We start from the raw sequence: 19,866 nt of genomic DNA on the forward strand, positions 1-19,866 counted from the left end.
GATAATTACAGTTGCAGCACCATAATGTTATGTTTTATAATAGAAAGAGATCTCTTAACATAGGGCACATTCATGTATTGGAAACCAAAAATAAGTAGATATTTTATTAACACGGCTTGGCATGTTTATGCACACCTATCTGTATCCACTTTTCCATCACCCTATGTATTGTAAGAAGTAATTTAATTCAGCAAACATTTATTGAGCACCTGGTACATCAGTCACTGCTCTATGGTGTTAACAGGCTGTGCACACAGTCCTTGCCTTCAAGGACTCACAGTCTAGGAGGGAGACAGGCATATAAACAAACTTCAATATTGACTTAGAAATACAACAGTAGAACTATGAACAAGATGCATATGTTGCCCAGAGGAAGGATTAATTCTATACGCAGGGAGTTGGGAAATGGGCAGGAAAGGCTTTATGGCAGAGCTCTGCATCTAAACCAAGGTGCTGTATAAAAATGGTTAAGTAATAACAGCTGACCTGCACTGAGTGCTTACTTCGGTGCCAGGCAATCTATGTGACTTGTCTAATTTCATGCTCTCAACAAGCTATTATAAGGGCATTTAGCATTCTCTCCATTTTACAGGTGAAAGAAACTGAGGCAAAGATTAAGTTGCCCAAGCTAGCGAACTGCAGAGCCAGAACTCAAACATACGAAGCCTGAAAGCAGAGTTACTGCCCTTCACCGTTATACGTTCTTCAAATCTCATGACCAGCAAAGGTCACGGGTGAGAACAACTTCGAATATGGAAATCAATGGGGTCAGGGGTCAGCAGGAAGTGACTACAGGACTCTAGATCAGAGGTCACTAATGTCATAGGCGGATTGAGTGGGCATTACTAAAGATAGTTTGACCCAGCCTTCTCAATCCCATCTCAGTGGGTGGGATCATAAAGTGACCAGAACATCTGAGGGGAGAAAGCGCCCCCCTATAAATGCCTAACAATCTGCGGAGCCTCCCAGGAAGAAGTCGAGATGGGAAGAGAGAAGTAGCGCATGCGCAGCATCCGGGTTCCTGAACGCGTGCTTACTGCAGACGTGGCAGAAGGAGTAGCTCCGCCCCGGAGCGAGAGGGTGGAACTTCCGGGGGCGACGCGCCGGCCTTCTCGGAACCGGAAGTGGAGCCTGGGATCCTTGACGTTAGAAACGAAGTCGAACCTGGATCTGGAGCCGGGTGAGGACAGCTATCGGGAGGTTGGGTGGGTAGGAAAGAAGAGGAGAGGTCCGGGTATCACTGCCCAGATCGGGATTCAGCCTGAGAAGGAAGGGAGGAGCCCGCGGGCGGGGCCCGGGGAGAGACCCTCGCCTCACGCATCCACAATTCAGGATTAGTCCTAGACCCTCCCTTCTCGCCTCCCGGCCCAGGTTCCGGCTCCCGCTTCCTGCCCAGAGCCTGTTGAAGGGTGCAGGACGCTCGATCTCCACGTTTAATGGAGTAGCCCTCTCTCTCATCGTGGCCTGAGAAGCTAGCTTGGCTTCTCTGTCTTGATGCCCGGCGCTCCCAGCCTCCACAGCTCGACTACTTTCAGAGTTCTATGGGAAGCTTGCCCCGCCCCCTAGGTTGTCACCCTCGACTTTCTACCCTGAATGGAGTCGAGACTTGAGCCTGATTCCAAACTCTTGGGTGTGTTTGAGGGGGTTATTTCGTGGAGAAGAAACTCCTTTCTTCCCACTCCCACCCCCACACTGACTTTAGGAAGATAAAGGGGAGAGGGACATCTGTCAAGCTTAGTGTTGTGACCTGTGCATGGTTTAGGATTTGGAAGAACAGCTCCTGAGATGGCTTTGGGTTTAAGGAGTTCTAGTCCAGGGGCAGCTCAGCTTTTCTTTTCTATAGTCAGGATAGCCCTTCTTAACAAAGGGGAAAGTCCCTTGTTCCACTGCAGCAGCTGTGAGCTCTGTTGCTTCCTGGGTCCCTGCTGTCTAAAGGATGGTTGGAATGATAAGGCTTTTTAGAGTAGATGTGATCAGATAGTCCTATTCTTGGAAGCACTCTTGAAAGGCCCTCTAATTCATTCTTCTGTTGCTGGGCAAGATTGTAATAATTTTGGTAGTGGTCCAGATTCATGATAAGCATATAAGGAGAGCAGAAACAAGAGAGTCGGAGAAGTACACTGGGATTTGGAGTACTCACAGTCCCTCTGCTTGAATGACAAGGTGAATGATCTTTTTCCATGAAATCTAACTTTTCCACTGATCTCTGAACTGTTTCCCTAGGTTATTATGAGAAGTTTTTGTGTCTGGCCTGCACTCAGTTCTAATCTAGTACCTTGCTAGAGTTTTCAGGTGTCCTTTACAATTAATGATTTTAATACTTCAGTTCTAACGTCCATACACTCTTTTGGTGGGAAGACTGGTGATGGAGTAGCATTTTGGGGATAATTACGGTTTAGCCAAAGAATGTCATTTCTCTAATCAGTTACTCTAAAATTTGTCTTTTGAGGGGAAAGGAATTTATCTGATCTTTTTTAGTATAGCCTGAGTGGTTAAAAATGACTAACACACTAGAGGGTATTTGGTGTTTGCTGAATGAATGGATGCTAGAGTGAGTGAATGGAGAGTGAGAACAGTGTTTCATTTACCTGTGATATCACCATAGTTTATCGCGGCAAGATTCCTTGTGTGACTAGTTACTAGAAATCATACCACTAGGGAATGGAGGCAGCTATTCCATTCCAGTGGGCCTATCTGACGTTGAAATTTATACCCTCTTGGCAGTGACAAAGCGTGGGGTTCAGAGTAACAAAATCCTTACTTTGAGGAAGTAATCTGGCTACTGGCTGGAGCAGAAAATTACAAAGATCCGATAGTAGTGTGGGAATGATTAGGTTCATCATACCCGATAAGGCCAGTCCTTTTTTATCTTTGCTTCCTACCCTGAATAGTTGCTCTCTCTTCAGAAAGCTGATTTTGCCTAATTTCTCTCTTCTCTTCTAATAGGTGAGACCAAGTGGGGATGCTCTCATAATGAACGTCAACCAGTCAGCTCCACCTGTGCCGCCATTTGGGCAGCCCCAGCCTGTCTACCCAGGGTATCATCAATCCAGCTATGGTGGGCAACCAGGGTCCACAGCTCCTCCTACCCACTATGGAGCCTACAATGGCCCAGTACCAGGCTATCAGGAAACACTTGCCCCGGGTATGTTTCCAAGTTTCGTTTGAGCTAAGAAGGGGAATCAGTAGTCTTCAGGTTGGGTTGTATTGCCCTGCCTAAACTGCCTAAAGAGTTGAAGTCACTGGGATTGAGGAACATGAATCTGGCTCTTGGTCACCGAGAGGCCTGTGGGCAGTCTTCCCTTCCCTGTTTTTGTATAGGGTGACTGTGTTTCTGCCTTAAGACATCTAGTGGGAGCACATCTTCCAGGCTCAATGGCAGTTCACTTCCTATGGGTGTTACCTGTGCAGCCTCTCCTGCATTGTTCATAGCTAGATGAAAGGGTTGTAGTCACAGCTCCTCCAGGGCCTGTGACCAGGATTGAATATTTCCTGGTGACCTAAAGTCTCCCTGAAATCACTTGTTCCTCGTGTATATTGATAATATCTCTCATTGGATTAATGATTCTATTTATAAGTGACTCTGGGACAAAAGGAGCTAGTTCATAAATGAAAAGTGTGGTGTTTGTGTTCCTGATTTTTGGTGCCTGTCATATCTTTCTGCTGATATTCCTTTTCTTTTTTTTTTTTTTTTAAAGATTTTATTTTTTTCCTTTTTCTCCCCAAAGCCCCCTGGTACATAGTTGTATATTCTTCATTGTGGGTCCGTCTAGTTGTGGCGTGTGTGACGCTGCCTCAGCGTGGTTTGATGAGCAGTGCCATGTCCGCGCCCAGGATTCGAACCAACAAAACACTGGGCCGCCTGCAGCGGAGCATGGGAACTTTACCACTCGGCCACGGGGCCTGCCCCTTCATTCCTTTTCTTTTGCTTGAATTTCCTCTGCTGTTTAGATGGTCTTTAATTTCAGGGCAACTAGAGAAAACTAATCTGGTGATGACTTAGGATCAGTGTTTGGCTTTTATGTTACTTTTTTAAGAAGAGGAGCTGGTACACTACAGATTATCCATAAGCCCCTTTTAGAAAACGCTTAACAGTAGATCTTTGGTTAGGCTAGCTGAGGACTTAAGATATGGCAAACACTTAATGCTTTTTTTTTTTTTTTTGAGGAAGATTACCCCTGAGCTAACTACTGCCAATCCTCCTCTTTTTGCTGAGGAAGATTGGCCTTGAGCTGACATCCATGCCCATCTTCCTCTGCTTTATGCATGGGACGCCTACCACAGCATGGCTTTTGCCAAGCAGTGCCATGTCAGCACCCGGGATCCAAACTGGTGAACCCCGGGCCGCCGAGAAGCGGAATGTGCGAACTTGACTGCTGTGCCACTGGGCCGGCCCCACTTAATGCTTTTTAAGAGAGTAAATTGCATAAAGGGATATGGAGGGAAAAAAAGTTACCATAGGTAAGATTTGGGAAGTAAAAGAAGTATTACTATTTTAATTATAGCAAAGTGGTGAGATTAGGTCTCAGGTCTTTGGAAGAGCCTTACTCTAGGTTGGGACTTTGGCTGGACAGAGTCCACCTCTGATCTGTCGAGTCCTGGCTTATCAAGATGGAGTTTGGCATTGTCTCAAGAGGAAGCTTTGTTATTAAGAGGAAAACATATGTGGTTCTGTGATGGCTAGAGAGCAGATTCAGATTAATCGTGTTCCTATAGGTAGGTTCTATAGTGTCTAATCTCTACTGAGGACAGAGGAAAAGAAAAGCAATTGTTTGAGCAGGGATCAAAACAATTGTTTCAAAGGGATGTGCCAAGTAACTAATCACTTTCTTCCTGCATTTCATGTGAGAAGGATGGTTGGGGATAGTATGCAGGAAGGATGATTGGGGGTAGTAGAAGTAGCTTTGATGGCAGCTTTGATGAGTGGAAAGAATGGAGTACAGCTTTTGTGAAGACATAGGTGGCAGCGCTAATGAGAGAGCAGGCCAACTGTCCTGACTGACCTATTGGGCAGAAAGGGAGTCTCCAATCTATGAGAACACTTTCCTGAGTCATGTGCTATTAGGAGTGTCAACATTTAGAAGAGGATGAAAAAGAAGATGGTTAGGATAAGTAGACTATATGAAGAAGAAGTTAGCAGAATAGTCTTTCCAAGAGGTGCCTTTCTTTACAATCTAGTTGAGTATATTATTTGGTCGTCTTCTGTGCCACCTTTCTCTTATATGCTCTAAATTTCTGGAGTAGGATCTTTTCCTTAAAAAAGTTGACTTTTTGTCTAGGGTAAGAACATTAGACTGTCCTGGATTGAGTGAGAGTGTATGGTGATCATAGGAGGGCCCTACATTCTTGTGTCTCTAGCTATAGCTTCACCTATAGTATACCTGTCTAGGAGAGTGGAGGCTATCTGGCTGGGCATTGTGTTTGGAATCTGCTGTAGCTGGAGTTGCTTGTTGATGGTGGTGTTTTCATTGCAAAACTGTAGTATTGGGGGCAAGACCTGGTGGCCTAGTGGTTAAGTTTGGTGTGTTCTGCTTTGATGGCCTGGGTTCAGTTCCCAAGCACGGACCTACGTCACTCATCCATCAGTGGCCATGCTATGGTGGTGACTCATATACAAAAAGGAAGATTGGCAACAGATGTTAACTCAGGGCAAATGTTCCTCAGCAAAAAACCCCCTCAAAAAACACAAAGCTGTAGTATTGGGCCAGTGAAGGTCTGAGCTTATTGATCCTTGCTTTGTATTCCTTGCTTAGGGTAGAGGAGCGAGTTATTTCTCACTCACTTAGTTTCTGTCCTTTACCCTTAGGTGTGTCAAGAGCCCCACCTTCTTCGGGAGCACCTCCAGCAACGACAGCACAGACCCCTCGTGGCCAGGCTGCATATGGCCAGTTTGGCCAAGGAGATGTACAGAATGGGCCAAGCTCCACTGTTCAGATGCAGAGGTATGTATTTGTGTCAACCTAAAATTGGTCTGATGAAATGAAGGATTAGGAATGTGTGAGGGCCTATTTCCTTTTCCTTTTTCTTTTTCTTTTTTTGCCTTTCCCTTAGATCTCTTTTTCTCTTCCCTCCGACTTTTTGTATTTTGTTTTTATTTTTCCAGGTTATAGGTGCTGCTGGTGTCCACTCTGGATTATTGACCCATCTTAGTACTTGGTTCTTTTGTGTATTCTTTCTCTTTCCATGAACTTGAATTTTTTCCTTGACTACACATATGTCTTCAATAATTGCTGTGGTCCTACTGAGCCTACCCTAAGGGAGAAACAGAAAGAAGGGACCTCAGGATTATTTATTTCTTCTCTGACTTCCCCTTATCTTCTAAATCAGGCACTTAGTAGGACTTACTGGTTAAGTTTGAGTGTGACCATGAAAAAGTTATGAAAAGAAAGATACTCAAGGGAAAACGACATGAATGATGAAATGTTGGGTGGTGCATGATTCAGTAAATCCCTGTCTTCCCATGGAAGTCCATTAAAGGAGGGCAGTCATCTCTGTTGGAGTATTGTTTGTTTTTTGGTAAACAAAGAATAAAGTATAACTATGGGTAGAATGTGTGGTAGTGGAAAAGTCATTTTCTGACAGTTTTATTGTGTGTCCAGGATATGCATTTTTACCATTGAATGTAAGCGTGAGAAAGAGTCTGGGAAGCTCTTCTTAACCCTGTCTGTTAGAAAACTCAGAAGCAGTATAGGGTAGTCATTCAGTCATTCATCCACTCGGAAATATTTATTTCGTACTGTTATGTGTCTGACGTCGTTCTAGAGGTTGGAGATGAAGCAGTAAACAAAACAGACCAAGTCTCTGCCCTCATGGAGTTTAAAATCTAGTGGAGTACACAGAAGATAACAAGTAGACAAATATAAATAAGAAATAAGAGAGTAAACATATGGAGAATGACTGGTGAGGAGGTTGGGAGCTGTTTTAAATACATTGGTCAAGGAAAGCCTCTCTGAAGTGATATTTGAAACCTCAGTGAAATGATGAAGGGAGCTATCCAAAGATCTGGGTGAAGAGTGTCTTAGCTGAATGAATCAAAGAAAAGTGTTAAACTGCAGAACTAACAGAAGCTGAGCAAAGTTAATAAAGACCAGATATTTAGTAGAGACAAAATAAGAAGGGAGGATAAATCAGAATTTCAATGTAACAGAGACTGTTGTGAAGAATTTGATTTATTCTTGAAATCCCAGAAGGAGCTTATGTATAATAATCTATGTTATAGATTTTGCAGTAATATCACTGTAAACACCAGTGCAGTTGCTAGTTGGTGTACAATGATACTGGAGTGATTTTGTATTTATATTTTAGTGTGCCATCTGATACCATGCGAGTGTCCCCATAGCTATCCAAACAGGGAGGCTTTGCTAGATAGACCCAGCTAGAAGGCTACCTAGTTTATGTCCTGTTTCTCTAGTCCTTTTCTGGTCGAGTTATCACCTTCTTTCTGAGTAGTACAGAATGCCATACTCAGCTGACCTGCTTCTCTGGTCTTACAGATCTTTCTAACACCTCTCCCAGGATAAACTAATAAATACTTTGGTTTAAAAGTTAATCAAACTGCATTTGTTTGATCCTATATTTATTAAGCATCTGTTGTGTTAATGCTCCTGTGCACTTTCCCTTTCAACTCCTTCAGGGCTTCTGATCACAAAACTGAGGTGGTTTGTCAACAAAAGGTCGAGGAGATGATAATCTAACTAGTAGAGTAAATAGTCTTTGATCTGAGGGTGCTCAGCATATGTTTGTGGAGGGAACCTAATGGAAAACAAGATTTGCCATGAATAATCACAGTGTAGATCATCAGGAATGTAATTTATCCACAAATATACAAAAATATGAAGCCATAAAAGAGCTCAAGATGAGAGTAAGATGCTGTAAAACAACATAGTTTCTTGTATGATGTGGAGCTTCTGCCAACTTTGAAGAGTATCCCAGCCTAGTGGTCACCTCTCCTCCCTTCTTTTCACAGGCTCTCTGGGTCTCAGCCATTTGGGTCAGCCCCATTGGCCCCTGTGGTCAGCCAGCCAACTGTCCTTCAGCCCTATGGCCCTCTCCCGACAAGTTCACAGGTGACTGCCCAGCTGGCTGGAATGCAGATCAGTGGTGCTATGGCCCCAGCCCCTCCTACTTTGGGGCTAGGCTATGGTGAGTAGCTGTGACCACAGGAATGTTATTGTCCCCTTCTTTTTAGAAGCATCAGGCTCTGAGGGTATACCTGAATCTCTTATTTCTTGTGCCTCTGAGCCCAGCAGATGGGACATTCATTCCTGCTCCTGTTATGTGGAAAGGGAAGTGATTTACTGAACAAGGAGACAGAATGACTGGGGTTCTGACTCTAGCTCTTCTACTTCCCAGGCCCACCAACATCGCTGGCCTCAGCCTCAGGAAGTTTCCCTAACTCTGGTCTGTATGGCTCCTATTCTCAGGGCCAGGCTCCGCCCCTTAGCCAGACCCAGGGTCATCCTGGGGCCCAGCCTCCCCAGCGATCTGCCCTACCACAGGCCTCCAGCTTCACACCCCCAGCTTCAGGGGGTCCTCGGATGCCTTCAATGAGTGGTCCACTCCTGCCTGGACAGGGTTTTGGGGGACCCCCAGTGAGCCAGCCCAATCATGTGTCCTCACCTCCTCCTCAAGTTCTGCCCCCTGGCACCCAGATGACTGGGCCCCCGGGACCACCACCACCTATGCACTCCTCCCAGCAGCCAGGCTATCAGCTACAACAAAATGGTGAGTTTTTCCCAAGGTCTATTTAGGAGCCAAAGGCTTCACTTTTAAGATGTTTTTTGTTTTTGCTTGCTTTTAGTATTGCTTGCTAAGTGGTGAACTAAATGGATAGCTTCAGGGAATTAGTCCTAGGATGTGGGGTTTATAGGACAGTCTTTTTTATTGTAATTCATATAGTGTGGTCTATCTCTGAATGGTCATCACTGTACCTCGTAATTCTACGTTTATAGGAGTTTAGGCATTTCTCTGAGGCCTTAAGAAGAGATGGGAGGAGATTCTGAGTTCATCAACCTTATGCCCTTGTCTCTCAGGTTCCTTTGGACCAGGTCGGGGCCCTCAGCCCAATTATGGAAGTCCCTACCCAGGAGCACCCACTTTTGGCAGTCAGCCTGGGCCTCCTCAACCACTGCCTCCTAAGCGTCTGGACCCTGATGCCATCCCGAGCCCTGTAAGTAGATACTTTATGTGGTCCTGGGGAAGGAGTTTGTAACTGCCAAGTAAGTGAATCAACCTAGATGGATGGTTTGCCTAGCGTTTTCTGATTATTTTCCCTTTTCATTCATCATCTTGTAGGTCTAGAACCTAGATGTAATTTTTGACTCTTTGAACTGGAACTTGAGGCCTCAGAAGTTTTTTGGGGGCACTTTTACTCCATAGCTGGCCAGGAAAGGAAGGGAAGGAAGCCAAGAGTGATGAGCACTCTCACTAGAGCTTTGGGTTGAATGCTGCATTCTGTCACTATTGGACATAGCATAGTAACCTCTGCCCTTCTGTGGAGTACTCGTTAAGTCCAAGTCTTGTCCGCTTAGATCTAGTAGGATAGCAGTCTTCTTAATGGATAGAGCTGGTGAGAATTCTCTGGTGTTAGGTGTTAAGAGAAGGAAAGCCCCACTGGTTTCTCTCTGCCCCTAATTGGACAGTGTTTTAGGAGGAAGCCTCCAGTACTTTTGTTTGCTAGGCTCCTGCTGTGTTGATGGGGCAGAGTGATCTATAGTTTACCAAGGCAATAAGGGCAAGCTGCTTCTCCCAGGAAGAAAGTGAACCTCACCATTGGAGCCATCAGAATCCTCAGGCTTTCCTTATCATACTTGGAATAGAGGGTGGGACTGTACTCCCAAGTGGGGACCACTTTAGGGTTCTTTCTGCAACATTTACTATGTCAGTTACCTCACCATGCTTAGCCATTGCCATATTCCATTCTGTTCTCTTCCCTCTTCCTTTGAGGAACTACCATGGTGAGGGACCCTGTTGGTTAAAGGGGACCTGAAAGGATTAAACAACCCCTCCTTCCTTTCCCCTTCTTCAGTGAGAAGGAGAATCTGATTGGATGTGAGAGGAAGCTTCTTTCAGTATAAGAATAGTCCTTAGATATGGGAGGTTTGGCCTTTTGGAGGGAACATCCCTCGTCTTCTTTCTTAAGATTTCTCCCACTCAGCCCCTCCCTGTATAACCCTTGCTTGCCTCTTGTTTGCACCTTTCCTTATCTTTCTACATCATAGTCTGAGCCATTAAAGCCTCTGTGTTGGGCCAGAAAGACTTGGAGTTTCTGATCTAGAGGGGGCCCGATTTCAGCAGCTTGAGCTGGGCTCCAGCTGTTCATGTCTAACTCATCAGGGTTGAGAGAAGTAACATCTGCTTCTTGTTCTTTTGTCTCCCTCCCTGTATTCCCCTGCTGCCTTTATTATTAAAACACTAAAAGCAACTCACTGAGCTGCCTCCTCAGCAGAAAACCAGGCACAGAATAGACCCTGATGCCATTCCTAGTCCAGTAAGTGCAGAGGGTGGGGGTGTGTGCGTGTGCGTGTCATCCTGTATTAGTGCCATCCATGCATGCCTGTGACCTCATCTTCGCCTCATCCACCATGTCCATCCCTCTCTGTCCTCTTCCCTTAGTCCTTATAGACCCTCACTTTTACAAACTAGAAGGATGTGCATGCCTCAAATTGCCATGTAATGGAGAAGTAGCAAGCTATTAGCAGTGCCCTAAGTATGGGATGGTAGAAAGTCACGCTCTAAGGGCGGGGTCAGGTGGCACGTTATGCTTTGGTTTTAGGCTTTCTGGCTCCTCTAGGAGCCTGCATGTGACATATGGTGGAACAGGATAAAGCTGAGCAGTAGATCTTTCTCTTTTGGGTTTGATTTGTCTACAGCTTGTTGTGGAGAAACATTTGGGTAGGTGGCCACTAATGTACAAGTTTGGGATATTAGCATTTCTTACAAGGAAAGGGACTGCTGGTTTGGGAAAGTGTGGGCCACTTTCTCATCTAGAGAGTCTTTTTGACTCTGATATATTTCTAAGCTTCAACTCTTTCTGCTATGAGATACAGAGTCTTAGTCTCCCTTTACTTTTTCTGGTTTTACCAAACCCATCCTGAAGTAACTGACCACAGGTTATCAGCCTGCACAAAGATCTGGTTACCAGTTTTGCAAAACATTTTTTTCCTTCACTGGGTCTGTCAAAATGTGGGGGACTGAGGTTTGGGCTATAAGCCTTGGGTACTTATCCTCTTCTCCCATATTTACACACTGATGCTTAACCTGAAAATAAGGCAGCATCGGCTTCCTCACCTTACCTGATCATTTCTGGTTGTTTAATCCTCTCCTCACCCTGTCCCTTTTACTTTCATTGACTGTAGAGTCATTCCAGGTAGATTCATTTTTACATGGTTACTGTTGTCTGTTTTCCTGCTCTGACTCAAAATGTGTCCTGGGGAGAGAAGGGGAGGGGAATGCTTGCTGGGGAGGGAAGTGGAATCTGATCATGTTTGAAGGTTTGTGATTAGAGCTGGAGCTTTCCTGGAGTTGGGGGAATAACAGGGTGATCACCATTGATTGGGGTTCAGGGTGATTCATAAAGAAGCCCATTCTCAGTGTTGCCCGTCCAACATTTTGCTGCTGACTATAGAGCAAAAGATTGGTATTGTGGCATTTTATATTATCTCCAGAAAGAAAGCAGTTCTGGTGCATGAGATGTTCCTTGGCAATTTATTAGTTTCTGTGCTTCAGCTCCAGCCATTCTTTCTCTTGGCTCTCTGGGACCTGGTATTTCCTTTTCTTCTGTCACTTTACTCATGTCACTTCTTCCCTACAGATTCAGGTTATTGAGGATGACAGGAATAACCGGGGTTCAGAGCCATTTGTTACTGGAGTACGGGGCCAGGTGCCACCCTTAGTCACCACCAACTTCCTGGTGAAAGACCAAGGTGAGAAGGGCGTTAACTCCTCCCTACAGGGCTTTTTCTCCAAGATTATCAGCTTATGGATGGGGCTCGTCAATCTTTAATCAGAGACCAGTCCCTCATTATTCTCTAGGGGAAAAAAGCCACAATCTGCTCTAGTATTTGTGGGGGTAATGGGGTGGATCGACAATGGAGAGCTGGTGTCTGGAGGGATTCTATGATCTGACTCAGGTTTTCTTCCTCTGTCTTCAGGGAATGCAAGTCCCCGATACATCCGATGCACATCTTATAATATCCCTTGCACATCTGACATGGCTAAGCAGGCTCAGGTGCCTCTGGCAGCTGTCATCAAGCCACTAGCAAGGCTACCCCCAGAGGAGGTAAGTCAGGGAAGGCACTAGAGTATAATGAAAGGGAGGAAGGGTGGGGGAATAAGATGTCTTCCTAGATGTGATTCTGGCAATCACAAAGGAAGAATCTTGGTTGGGTGTGGGGAGAGAGTATCTTCAGTAACTTTCTATCCAAGGGCCCATGCCTGAAGCGGGTGGTAGGGATGAGAGCAAAAGCCCAGGAAATTGCTGGATGGGAGCAGGGTCCATAGGAAAAACAAACAATATGAAAAGAGGCAGGGCCAACTTGTAGGGGAAGAGACAGCTGGCTACAGGTGTCTCACATAGCATGGTCACCTCCAGATGATTGGAAGCACATCATTCTATTTTTTCTTTTATGCTATCCTATCATCTCAGGTAGGTTAGGAATGTCAGGAGAACATGTAAGAAAAAAGGTAGATTAGGATCCAGTAGTCCTTCTCTTACCTAGTTTGGGCCCTGATCTGTCACCCTAATACCTGAAATCAGCATGAAAAGAGAAAGAGCTTGGCAGCTGCTCTGCCAGGCCTTGGTAGGATACCCTCATGTTCATGCCTAGCTTATCAAAGTTAGGGTGGATAGCTCTCTAACTGGAAGCTCAAGGCTCACTTTACATCTTGCTTTTTTCTCTCTGTCTTGCTCTGTGTTTATCTCTTTCTCTCTTCCTGGATCTCAGTGGGGATGGTTGGACACCTGGCTGCTGGTCTCTTATCTGTAGGATGACATCTGCCTGGGGCATCAGTAGGTGTCACAGAAACCCAGGGATGGGGGAGGACAAGTGTCATAGATACTTGGTTGGGGAATGAAGCAGGAGTCAAGATCCCTAGGGCAAGAGTGAAGGGAATTGAAGATAGGGCCAGAAAGGAGAATCCTAGGTAATCTTTGGCTTTCTCCTCATATGCCCATGGCAGCCCCTGGCTTGTTAGAGCCAGTTTTACAGTCCCTCTTCTCTTTCAAGAAGGAGTGAAATTCTGGAGATGAGGAACAAGGAGCAGGAACTATAGAATTTAAACTCTTAGGGACATTCCTGTGACCAGTACCCTCATCATTTGTCCTCATCCTCCTTCACTGTACTCCATCCCACACAGAATATCTGAGCCATGCTCTTCTCCATTCAGGTTGTTCCTCCTCATCTACTGCCACGTGTCTCAACCCACCATAACTTCCCTCTGTGTCTGAGCCCCTGCCCTTTGCTCCTTAGGCTTCACCGTATGTCGTCGATCATGGAGAATCTGGCCCTTTGCGCTGCAATCGCTGCAAAGCATACATGTGCCCCTTCATGCAGTTCATTGAGGGAGGGAGGCGTTTCCAGTGCTGTTTTTGCAGCTGTATCAATGATGGTATGTTCACAGAGGCTGGGACTGGGGGAAAGATCTGGATTGCGTCTTCATTTTTCTCTTTCTAGTTAGATAGACGAGGGTCCATTGTTCAGGAACTGGGGAAGTAGGGCACATATGGGGATATGGGGCAGTAGAGCGAGCTCAGCCAGGGCCAGATTTACTAAGATTGAGAGTGGACCTTTGAGTAACACTCTGTCATACTCCCACAGTTCCCCCCCAGTATTTTCAACATCTGGATCATACCGGCAAACGTGTGGATGCTTATGACCGTCCTGAGCTATCCCTGGGCTCTTATGAATTCTTGGCCACTGTAGATTACTGCAAGGTAAGGGAAGGTAGCATGGGGAGGAGCAGTGGGTGGAGGATAATGAGACAACTAAGAATTGCTGTGATCATTTCCCTGAACCCTTTGTTGTCCCCTTTGATGCTGACTTCTCACTAGTCAAGTGGACTGCTTACCAATACCTCGCTCCCCCCAACATTTCCTTCCTTTGCAGAATAATAAATTTCCCAGCCCTCCTGCCTTCATCTTCATGATTGACGTCTCCTACAATGCCATCAGGAGTGGTCTTGTTAGGCTCCTCTGTGAGGAGCTCAAGTCACTGTTAGACTGTCTACCTAGGTGAGAGTTATGGAGCCCAGGTGCTTCCTTTGGATAATGATGGGGGTGGGTGGCCTGGGTTGACTCAGCAGATGGCGCCTCATGTCATGAAGTTGGGTGGTGGAGAAGGTGGCAAGTTTGGGTAACAATGTCACCTTCTACAGGGAGGGCAGGGCAGAAGAGTCAGCAATCCGCGTTGGCTTTGTCACCTATAATAAAGTGCTCCACTTCTACAATGTGAAGAGTTCATTGGCCCAGCCACAGATGATGGTTGTATCTGATGTGGCTGACATGTTTGTGCCACTGCTGGATGGCTTCCTGGTCAATGTCAATGAGTCACGGGCAGTCATCACCAGGTAAGAGCCAGATTGTGGGGTAAAGCGAGGCTGGGGTGGGTACAACCACAGAAAGCCAGAGAGTTGAGCAAAGAGGTCAGCAAATGGACAGGGGCTGTGCTTCAGGTGTTTTCAGAGTCTGGGGGTGAGATGACTCTTGAGAGACTCTTGAGGACGGAGGAATCTGGAATCTGGACAGCAGTTTTGATTGCCTCACATCACCTATCTCTTCAGCTTATTGGATCAGATTCCGGAAATGTTTGCAGACACAAGGGAGACGGAGACAGTATTTGCCCCAGTTATCCAGGCTGGAATGGAGGCTCTGAAGGTAGGGCTAGACTCCCTGGCAACCTCCTCTGCCCCACTTTCCCCTGACCATCTTACCCCCTGGGATACAACCCCCATTTCTTCAGCCATTGATGACTGTCCAGTGAGTCAGGCCATCTGACATAGTTGGCAGTGAATAAATGACAAGGGAAGGGATGAATGAATAAAGGAAAGAATGAACAAGTAGTCCTCTCTTCTTTTCTAGGCTGCTGAGTGTGCAGGGAAGCTGTTTCTGTTCCACACCTCCCTGCCCATTGCAGAGGCCCCAGGGAAACTGAAGAACAGAGATGACAGGAAGTTGATCAACACAGACAAGGAGAAGGTGTGGGATTGGGAGATGGGGAGGATTTTCCATTATAGAGGAAGGTGGTGACTCTTCACAATGCAATACTCTCAAGTTTCTTGAGAGGGACTGGAACTAGACATTCTGCCCTTTCCCATGTCACATCGTGACTGCCAACCTTCTCCACCGCTCCCACACCTCTCTATCCCATCTTATCCCAAAGCCCTTGGTACCCCTTTTTTTAGAGAACGTTGTACTACTATTGCAAACTCCTATGAGGTAGATCTGAAATCTTACATTTATTTGAATGTTCTGTATTACATATACAGTTCTCAAATAGGGTGGAGCTGAGATATTTGAACATTTTCTTCTATTCCTCCCTAGACTCTGTTCCAGCCTCAGACAGGTGCCTATCAGACCCTGGCCAAAGAGTGTGTGGCCCAAGGCTGCTGTGTAGACCTCTTCCTCTTCCCTAACCAGTATGTGGATGTGGCCACACTCTGTGTTGTTCCCCAACTCACTGGTGGCTCTGTCTACAAATATGCTTGCTTTCAGGTACAGCATGGGACTCTGGGTGGCAGGTAGAAGCAGGACTGGGAATGTCTGTCTAGATGTGGAGTGGCTCTTTAGCTGCTGACTCATTAATAGGAATGGAAGAGAAACTGCATAGTGTAAAGAGTAGAGCCACAAGGGGCCGGCCCTACGGCCGAGTGGTTAAGTTCGTGCACTCTGCTTCAGCAGCCCAGGGTTTCGCTGGTTTGGATCCTGGCCAAGGACACGGCACCGCTCATCAAGCCATGCTGAGGCGGCATCCCACATGCCACAACTGGAAGGACCCACAGCTAAAAAAATATACAACTATGTACCAGGGGACTTTGAGGAGAAAAAGGAAAAATAAAATCTTTAGGAAAAAAAAAAAGAGCCGCAAGTGTTGATATTCTGGCTCTACCACTTAACTCTCTGGATGACCTCGGATAAATTACTTAATTATTCTCTCCTTTGTTTCTTCATCTATAAAATGGGATTTTAATACTTATTAATTAGGATTTATCAACAGGATTAAGTATAGTACTTAATGTGGCACCTGACATGTAATAAGTGCTTCAAAGTTATCATTATCATTATTATCATCTTCACTGTTATTGTTATTATGATTCAGCAGGCTTGCAGAGTAGAGGGGGTGCAGGGAGATTGTCTGCAGGATGTTATGTAGTTGGTGATGTGACTCTGGGCCTGGGGTGCTACAGGTAGAGAATGACCAAGAACGGTTCCTGAGTGACCTGCGTCGGGATGTCCAGAAGGTCGTTGGCTTTGATGCTGTGATGCGAGTCCGGACAAGCACTGGTCAGTCCTGGTTGGAGAAGAGCACGTAGGGGGCCAAATCTGGGAGTGAAGCAAGTGGCACCTGTCATACCTTTGGCTCTGTCCCTGTGGCCTCAGGTATCCGTGCTGTAGATTTCTTTGGGGCTTTCTACATGAGCAACACAACAGATGTGGAGCTGGCTGGGCTGGATGGAGACAAGACGGTGACCGTGGAGTTCAAGCATGATGATCGGCTCAATGAAGAGAGTGGAGCCCTCCTGCAGGTGGCAGGCGGAAGGCAGGGGCTGGGGAGGAAGTGTCAGGTGTCATTTCACTGTATATAATAAGGCTGCAAGGAAGAGGGAGAGGGGCGAGCAGAGAGGACTAGAAGAGGCTGGGGAAGGGATGGCTCATGTCTTTCCTCTAGTTTAATAATATAGCAAAGGGGCAGTTTTCAGAGGGCTTTGCTGAGGGAGGGGTGTGAGTTCCCCCTTTCTCCCTTCCCCTAGTGTGCCCTGCTCTACACCAGCTGTGCAGGGCAGCGACGGCTCCGCATCCACAACCTGGCCCTGAACTGCTGCACCCAGCTGGCTGATTTGTATCGAAACTGTGAGACTGACACGCTCATCAACTACATGGCCAAGTTTGGTGAGGGTAGAGGCAGGGTAGGGTGGGCTTAGGGATGAGAGAAAGGTCCAGGATAGTCAATGATTCAACATTCCTGGGTAGGTGTGGTGGGAAGGCACATGTGATGGAGTGGCTGACTGGTGACTGTGCTATCTCCCTTTCCCATCCAGCATACCGAGGAGTCCTGAACAGCCCTGTGAAGACTGTTCGTGATGCTCTTATCACCCAGTGTGCCCAGATCCTGGCCTGTTACAGAAAGAACTGTGCCAGCCCCTCCTCTGCAGGACAGGTAGGGCAAGCATGTCAGTGGAGGAGTTCTTGGGACAAATTTTTGCATTTGGGAGGGACTTCTCATGATCATTATCTTTACTTTGATAACCCCCTCAGTTGATCCTTCCTGAGTGCATGAAGCTACTCCCCGTTTACCTAAACTGTGTGTTGAAGAGTGATGTCCTGCAGCCTGGAGCTGAAGTCACTACTGATGACCGTGCCTATGTCCGACAGCTGGTTACCTCCATGGATGTGGCTGAGACCAATGTCTTCTTTTATCCTCGGCTTCTACCATTGGTGCGACTGAGGGCTGAAGTCTGAGACATTGCACTGAGAAAGAGGCATCATAGAAGGAGGAAGGGAAGGGTTAACGTTATCTGTGTCTGACACTAATGAATTTATTCTTTTACTTACATTATCTGATGTAATTTTCACACTGAGAGTTACTGAGGGACTTAGCTCTCTCAAATTTTGTGTGTGTATATGAGCCAAACATGTCTTATGGTTCTTGGCAACCTTTCACCCCTTCCTTTTGTCTAGACAAAGTCTCCCATTGAGAGTACTACTGAACCACCAGCAGTTCGAGCATCTGAAGAACGTCTAAGTGATGGGGATATATATTTGCTGGAGAATGGGCTCAACCTCTTCCTCTGGGTGGGAGCAAGTGTCCAACAAGGTGTGGTCCAGAGCCTCTTCAGCGTCTCCTCCTTCAGTCAGATCACCAGTGGCTTGGTGAGAGCAGGGAGTCAAGGAGAAATGGGTGTGGAAATGCACTTTGTGATATGATTAGGAGCCAATAAAATTCATGTGCTAGTCCCCTTAAATATCAGGGGACAATTGGAGGGGAGGAAGGGTGTTGTCATTCTTTCCAGGCTTCCTTGTTTTAGATGATGCATACATTTCTGCTGCCCCATCTTGACTGGACTCAGTGTACCTTACCATAAGGATAAATGAATTTTGTGTTCCAGAGTATTCTGCCAGTTCTGGATAATCCGCTATCTAAGAAGGTGCGAGGCCTCGTTGATAGCTTAAGGGCACAGAGATCGCGGTACATGAAGGTAACACTGATCCTGAACCTTAGATTTCTTACCTTGTCAAGTCCTCACCTGGAAAGGGGGTGGGTAGTGAGTAAGTGACTGAATAATGGGATTTCAGGGCATGTTTAATTCCTTTTGGCTCTGCCTCATGACCCTGTGTTCTGGCCATAGCTTATCGTGGTGAAACAGGAGGACAAGCTGGAGATGCTGTTCAAGCACTTCCTGGTGGAAGACAAGAGCCTGAGTGGGGGAGCATCCTATGTGGACTTTCTCTGTCATATGCACAAGGAGATTCGGCAGCTACTGAGCTAGAGAAAGTGGGTAAATGTCATAGGGTCCCAGGCCAGCTTCCAGAAAGTACCCAGGACAGCAGAGAAATCGGGACAGTCCCATATCTAATAAGTCATGTAATCTGACCTCAGTCTCTTTGTGGGGAGGGGAAAGTGTAAGGAGACACCTTCTTTCTGGGCTCAAGTTATCCTACACTCTGTCACGTCCTGCTGATGGAAGGTGTCCCTATCCCCTCACTTTATCCTCCTTTTCCTGCTAATCCTGCATAATGAATGTAGTTTCTCAGTTCACTGTATATGATTTGGTGTTGGGGGGTTTGGAGGCACCCAGACCCTTGCAATATTACATATTCCTTTGGACTAGCCTCCAAGAAGAAAGGGGCAGGCAAGAAGGAGTGGAGATCCCAGCGTTACTGTGAGGGGAGTGGCTAATTTAGCTCAGTGTCCTCAACAACTTCCTATATTAGGGATAAAACATAGAGGTGCACAAGAGCTGGGGTATAGACCATAGATGGTGGAGAGAAAAGTGGTTGGTCCTTCTTGGGCCTGGAAGTCAGCAAGCCAAGTCAAAGTTACTGAGAGTGGTTGATTAGTTTTCTCTCTCTGCTTCCACTGCTCTTTCTCTTGCAATGATTGGTGATCACTCCATGGACAGAGGCACAATGTCAGAGATGAATAAGCCTGGGAACTGAGTTGCAAAGTATATTAATACCTGGGAGAGGTATCAGCCTTCTTTCCAGCTGGAGAGGCCCCAACACTGGATGGTTCTTTAGGGAGCCTGGTCATCAACTTGCAATACCTCACAGAGCCAGCCCACATCCCACTCTGAGCTCCCACTGGAAACACTGCTTCCTCAAGATGAGGGTTGTTGTGGAGAGAGGCAAAGGCGGCTGGAGCTCTGCCCTCTCCTGCTGGGACACCACTCAGGCCTTGGTATTGACAGAGTGGCTGACAGTTATCTTCCAACCCGAAGTGGCTGGGGCAGGACAAGGGCTAGGCTTGACGGTGGCCAGGCTTGCCTGCTCCCAGCCTGGGATGCCCCTGCTCTGGACCTCTCATTTCTCTTCATTGGTTTATTTTTCAATGCATCTTTAATTTGTAAAGAAATAAAATAAATTAAGATGTAACCAGTAGTCTCATGTTTACCCGCGACTATCACTTTCCCTCCAGTCCTTCCTGCCAGGAT

General features: G+C 46.4%; 1 protein-coding gene across 11 annotated transcripts; it reads left to right on the plus strand.

Moving 5' to 3' along the window:
* The first annotated feature begins 828 nt into the window (after positions 1 to 828).
* SEC24C (SEC24 homolog C, COPII coat complex component) lies at positions 829 to 19,813 on the plus strand. Of its 11 annotated transcripts, XM_070490294.1 has the most exons (26): positions 1,074 to 1,180; positions 2,042 to 2,163; positions 2,947 to 3,145; positions 5,807 to 5,942; positions 7,967 to 8,142; positions 8,353 to 8,724; positions 9,033 to 9,169; positions 10,421 to 10,489; positions 11,813 to 11,924; positions 12,153 to 12,280; positions 13,470 to 13,608; positions 13,818 to 13,933; positions 14,106 to 14,230; positions 14,374 to 14,565; positions 14,779 to 14,872; positions 15,077 to 15,193; positions 15,539 to 15,709; positions 16,402 to 16,498; positions 16,595 to 16,740; positions 16,966 to 17,104; positions 17,254 to 17,372; positions 17,471 to 17,650; positions 17,894 to 18,085; positions 18,322 to 18,411; positions 18,562 to 18,707; positions 19,336 to 19,813. In XM_070490294.1, the coding sequence occupies exons 3-25, from the start codon at positions 2,974 to 2,976 to the stop codon at positions 18,700 to 18,702; spliced, it is 3,360 nt and encodes a 1,119-aa protein (XP_070346395.1). In that variant the 5' UTR covers positions 1,074 to 1,180; positions 2,042 to 2,163; positions 2,947 to 2,973; the 3' UTR covers positions 18,703 to 18,707; positions 19,336 to 19,813. The 11 variants fall into 11 exon arrangements, with proteins under 11 accessions (XP_044613136.1, XP_044613124.1, XP_044613129.1 ...); XM_044757189.2 differs by lacking the exon at positions 2,042 to 2,163 and having other exon boundaries at positions 968 to 1,180; XM_044757194.2 differs by lacking the exon at positions 2,042 to 2,163 and having other exon boundaries at positions 1,047 to 1,180; positions 18,562 to 18,711.
* Positions 19,814 to 19,866: the final 53 nt, after the last annotated feature.

The sequence above is a fragment of the Equus asinus genome, chromosome 2 (assembly GCF_041296235.1).
Source record: "Equus asinus isolate D_3611 breed Donkey chromosome 2, EquAss-T2T_v2, whole genome shotgun sequence".
Classification (NCBI taxonomy): domain Eukaryota; kingdom Metazoa; phylum Chordata; class Mammalia; order Perissodactyla; family Equidae; genus Equus; species Equus asinus.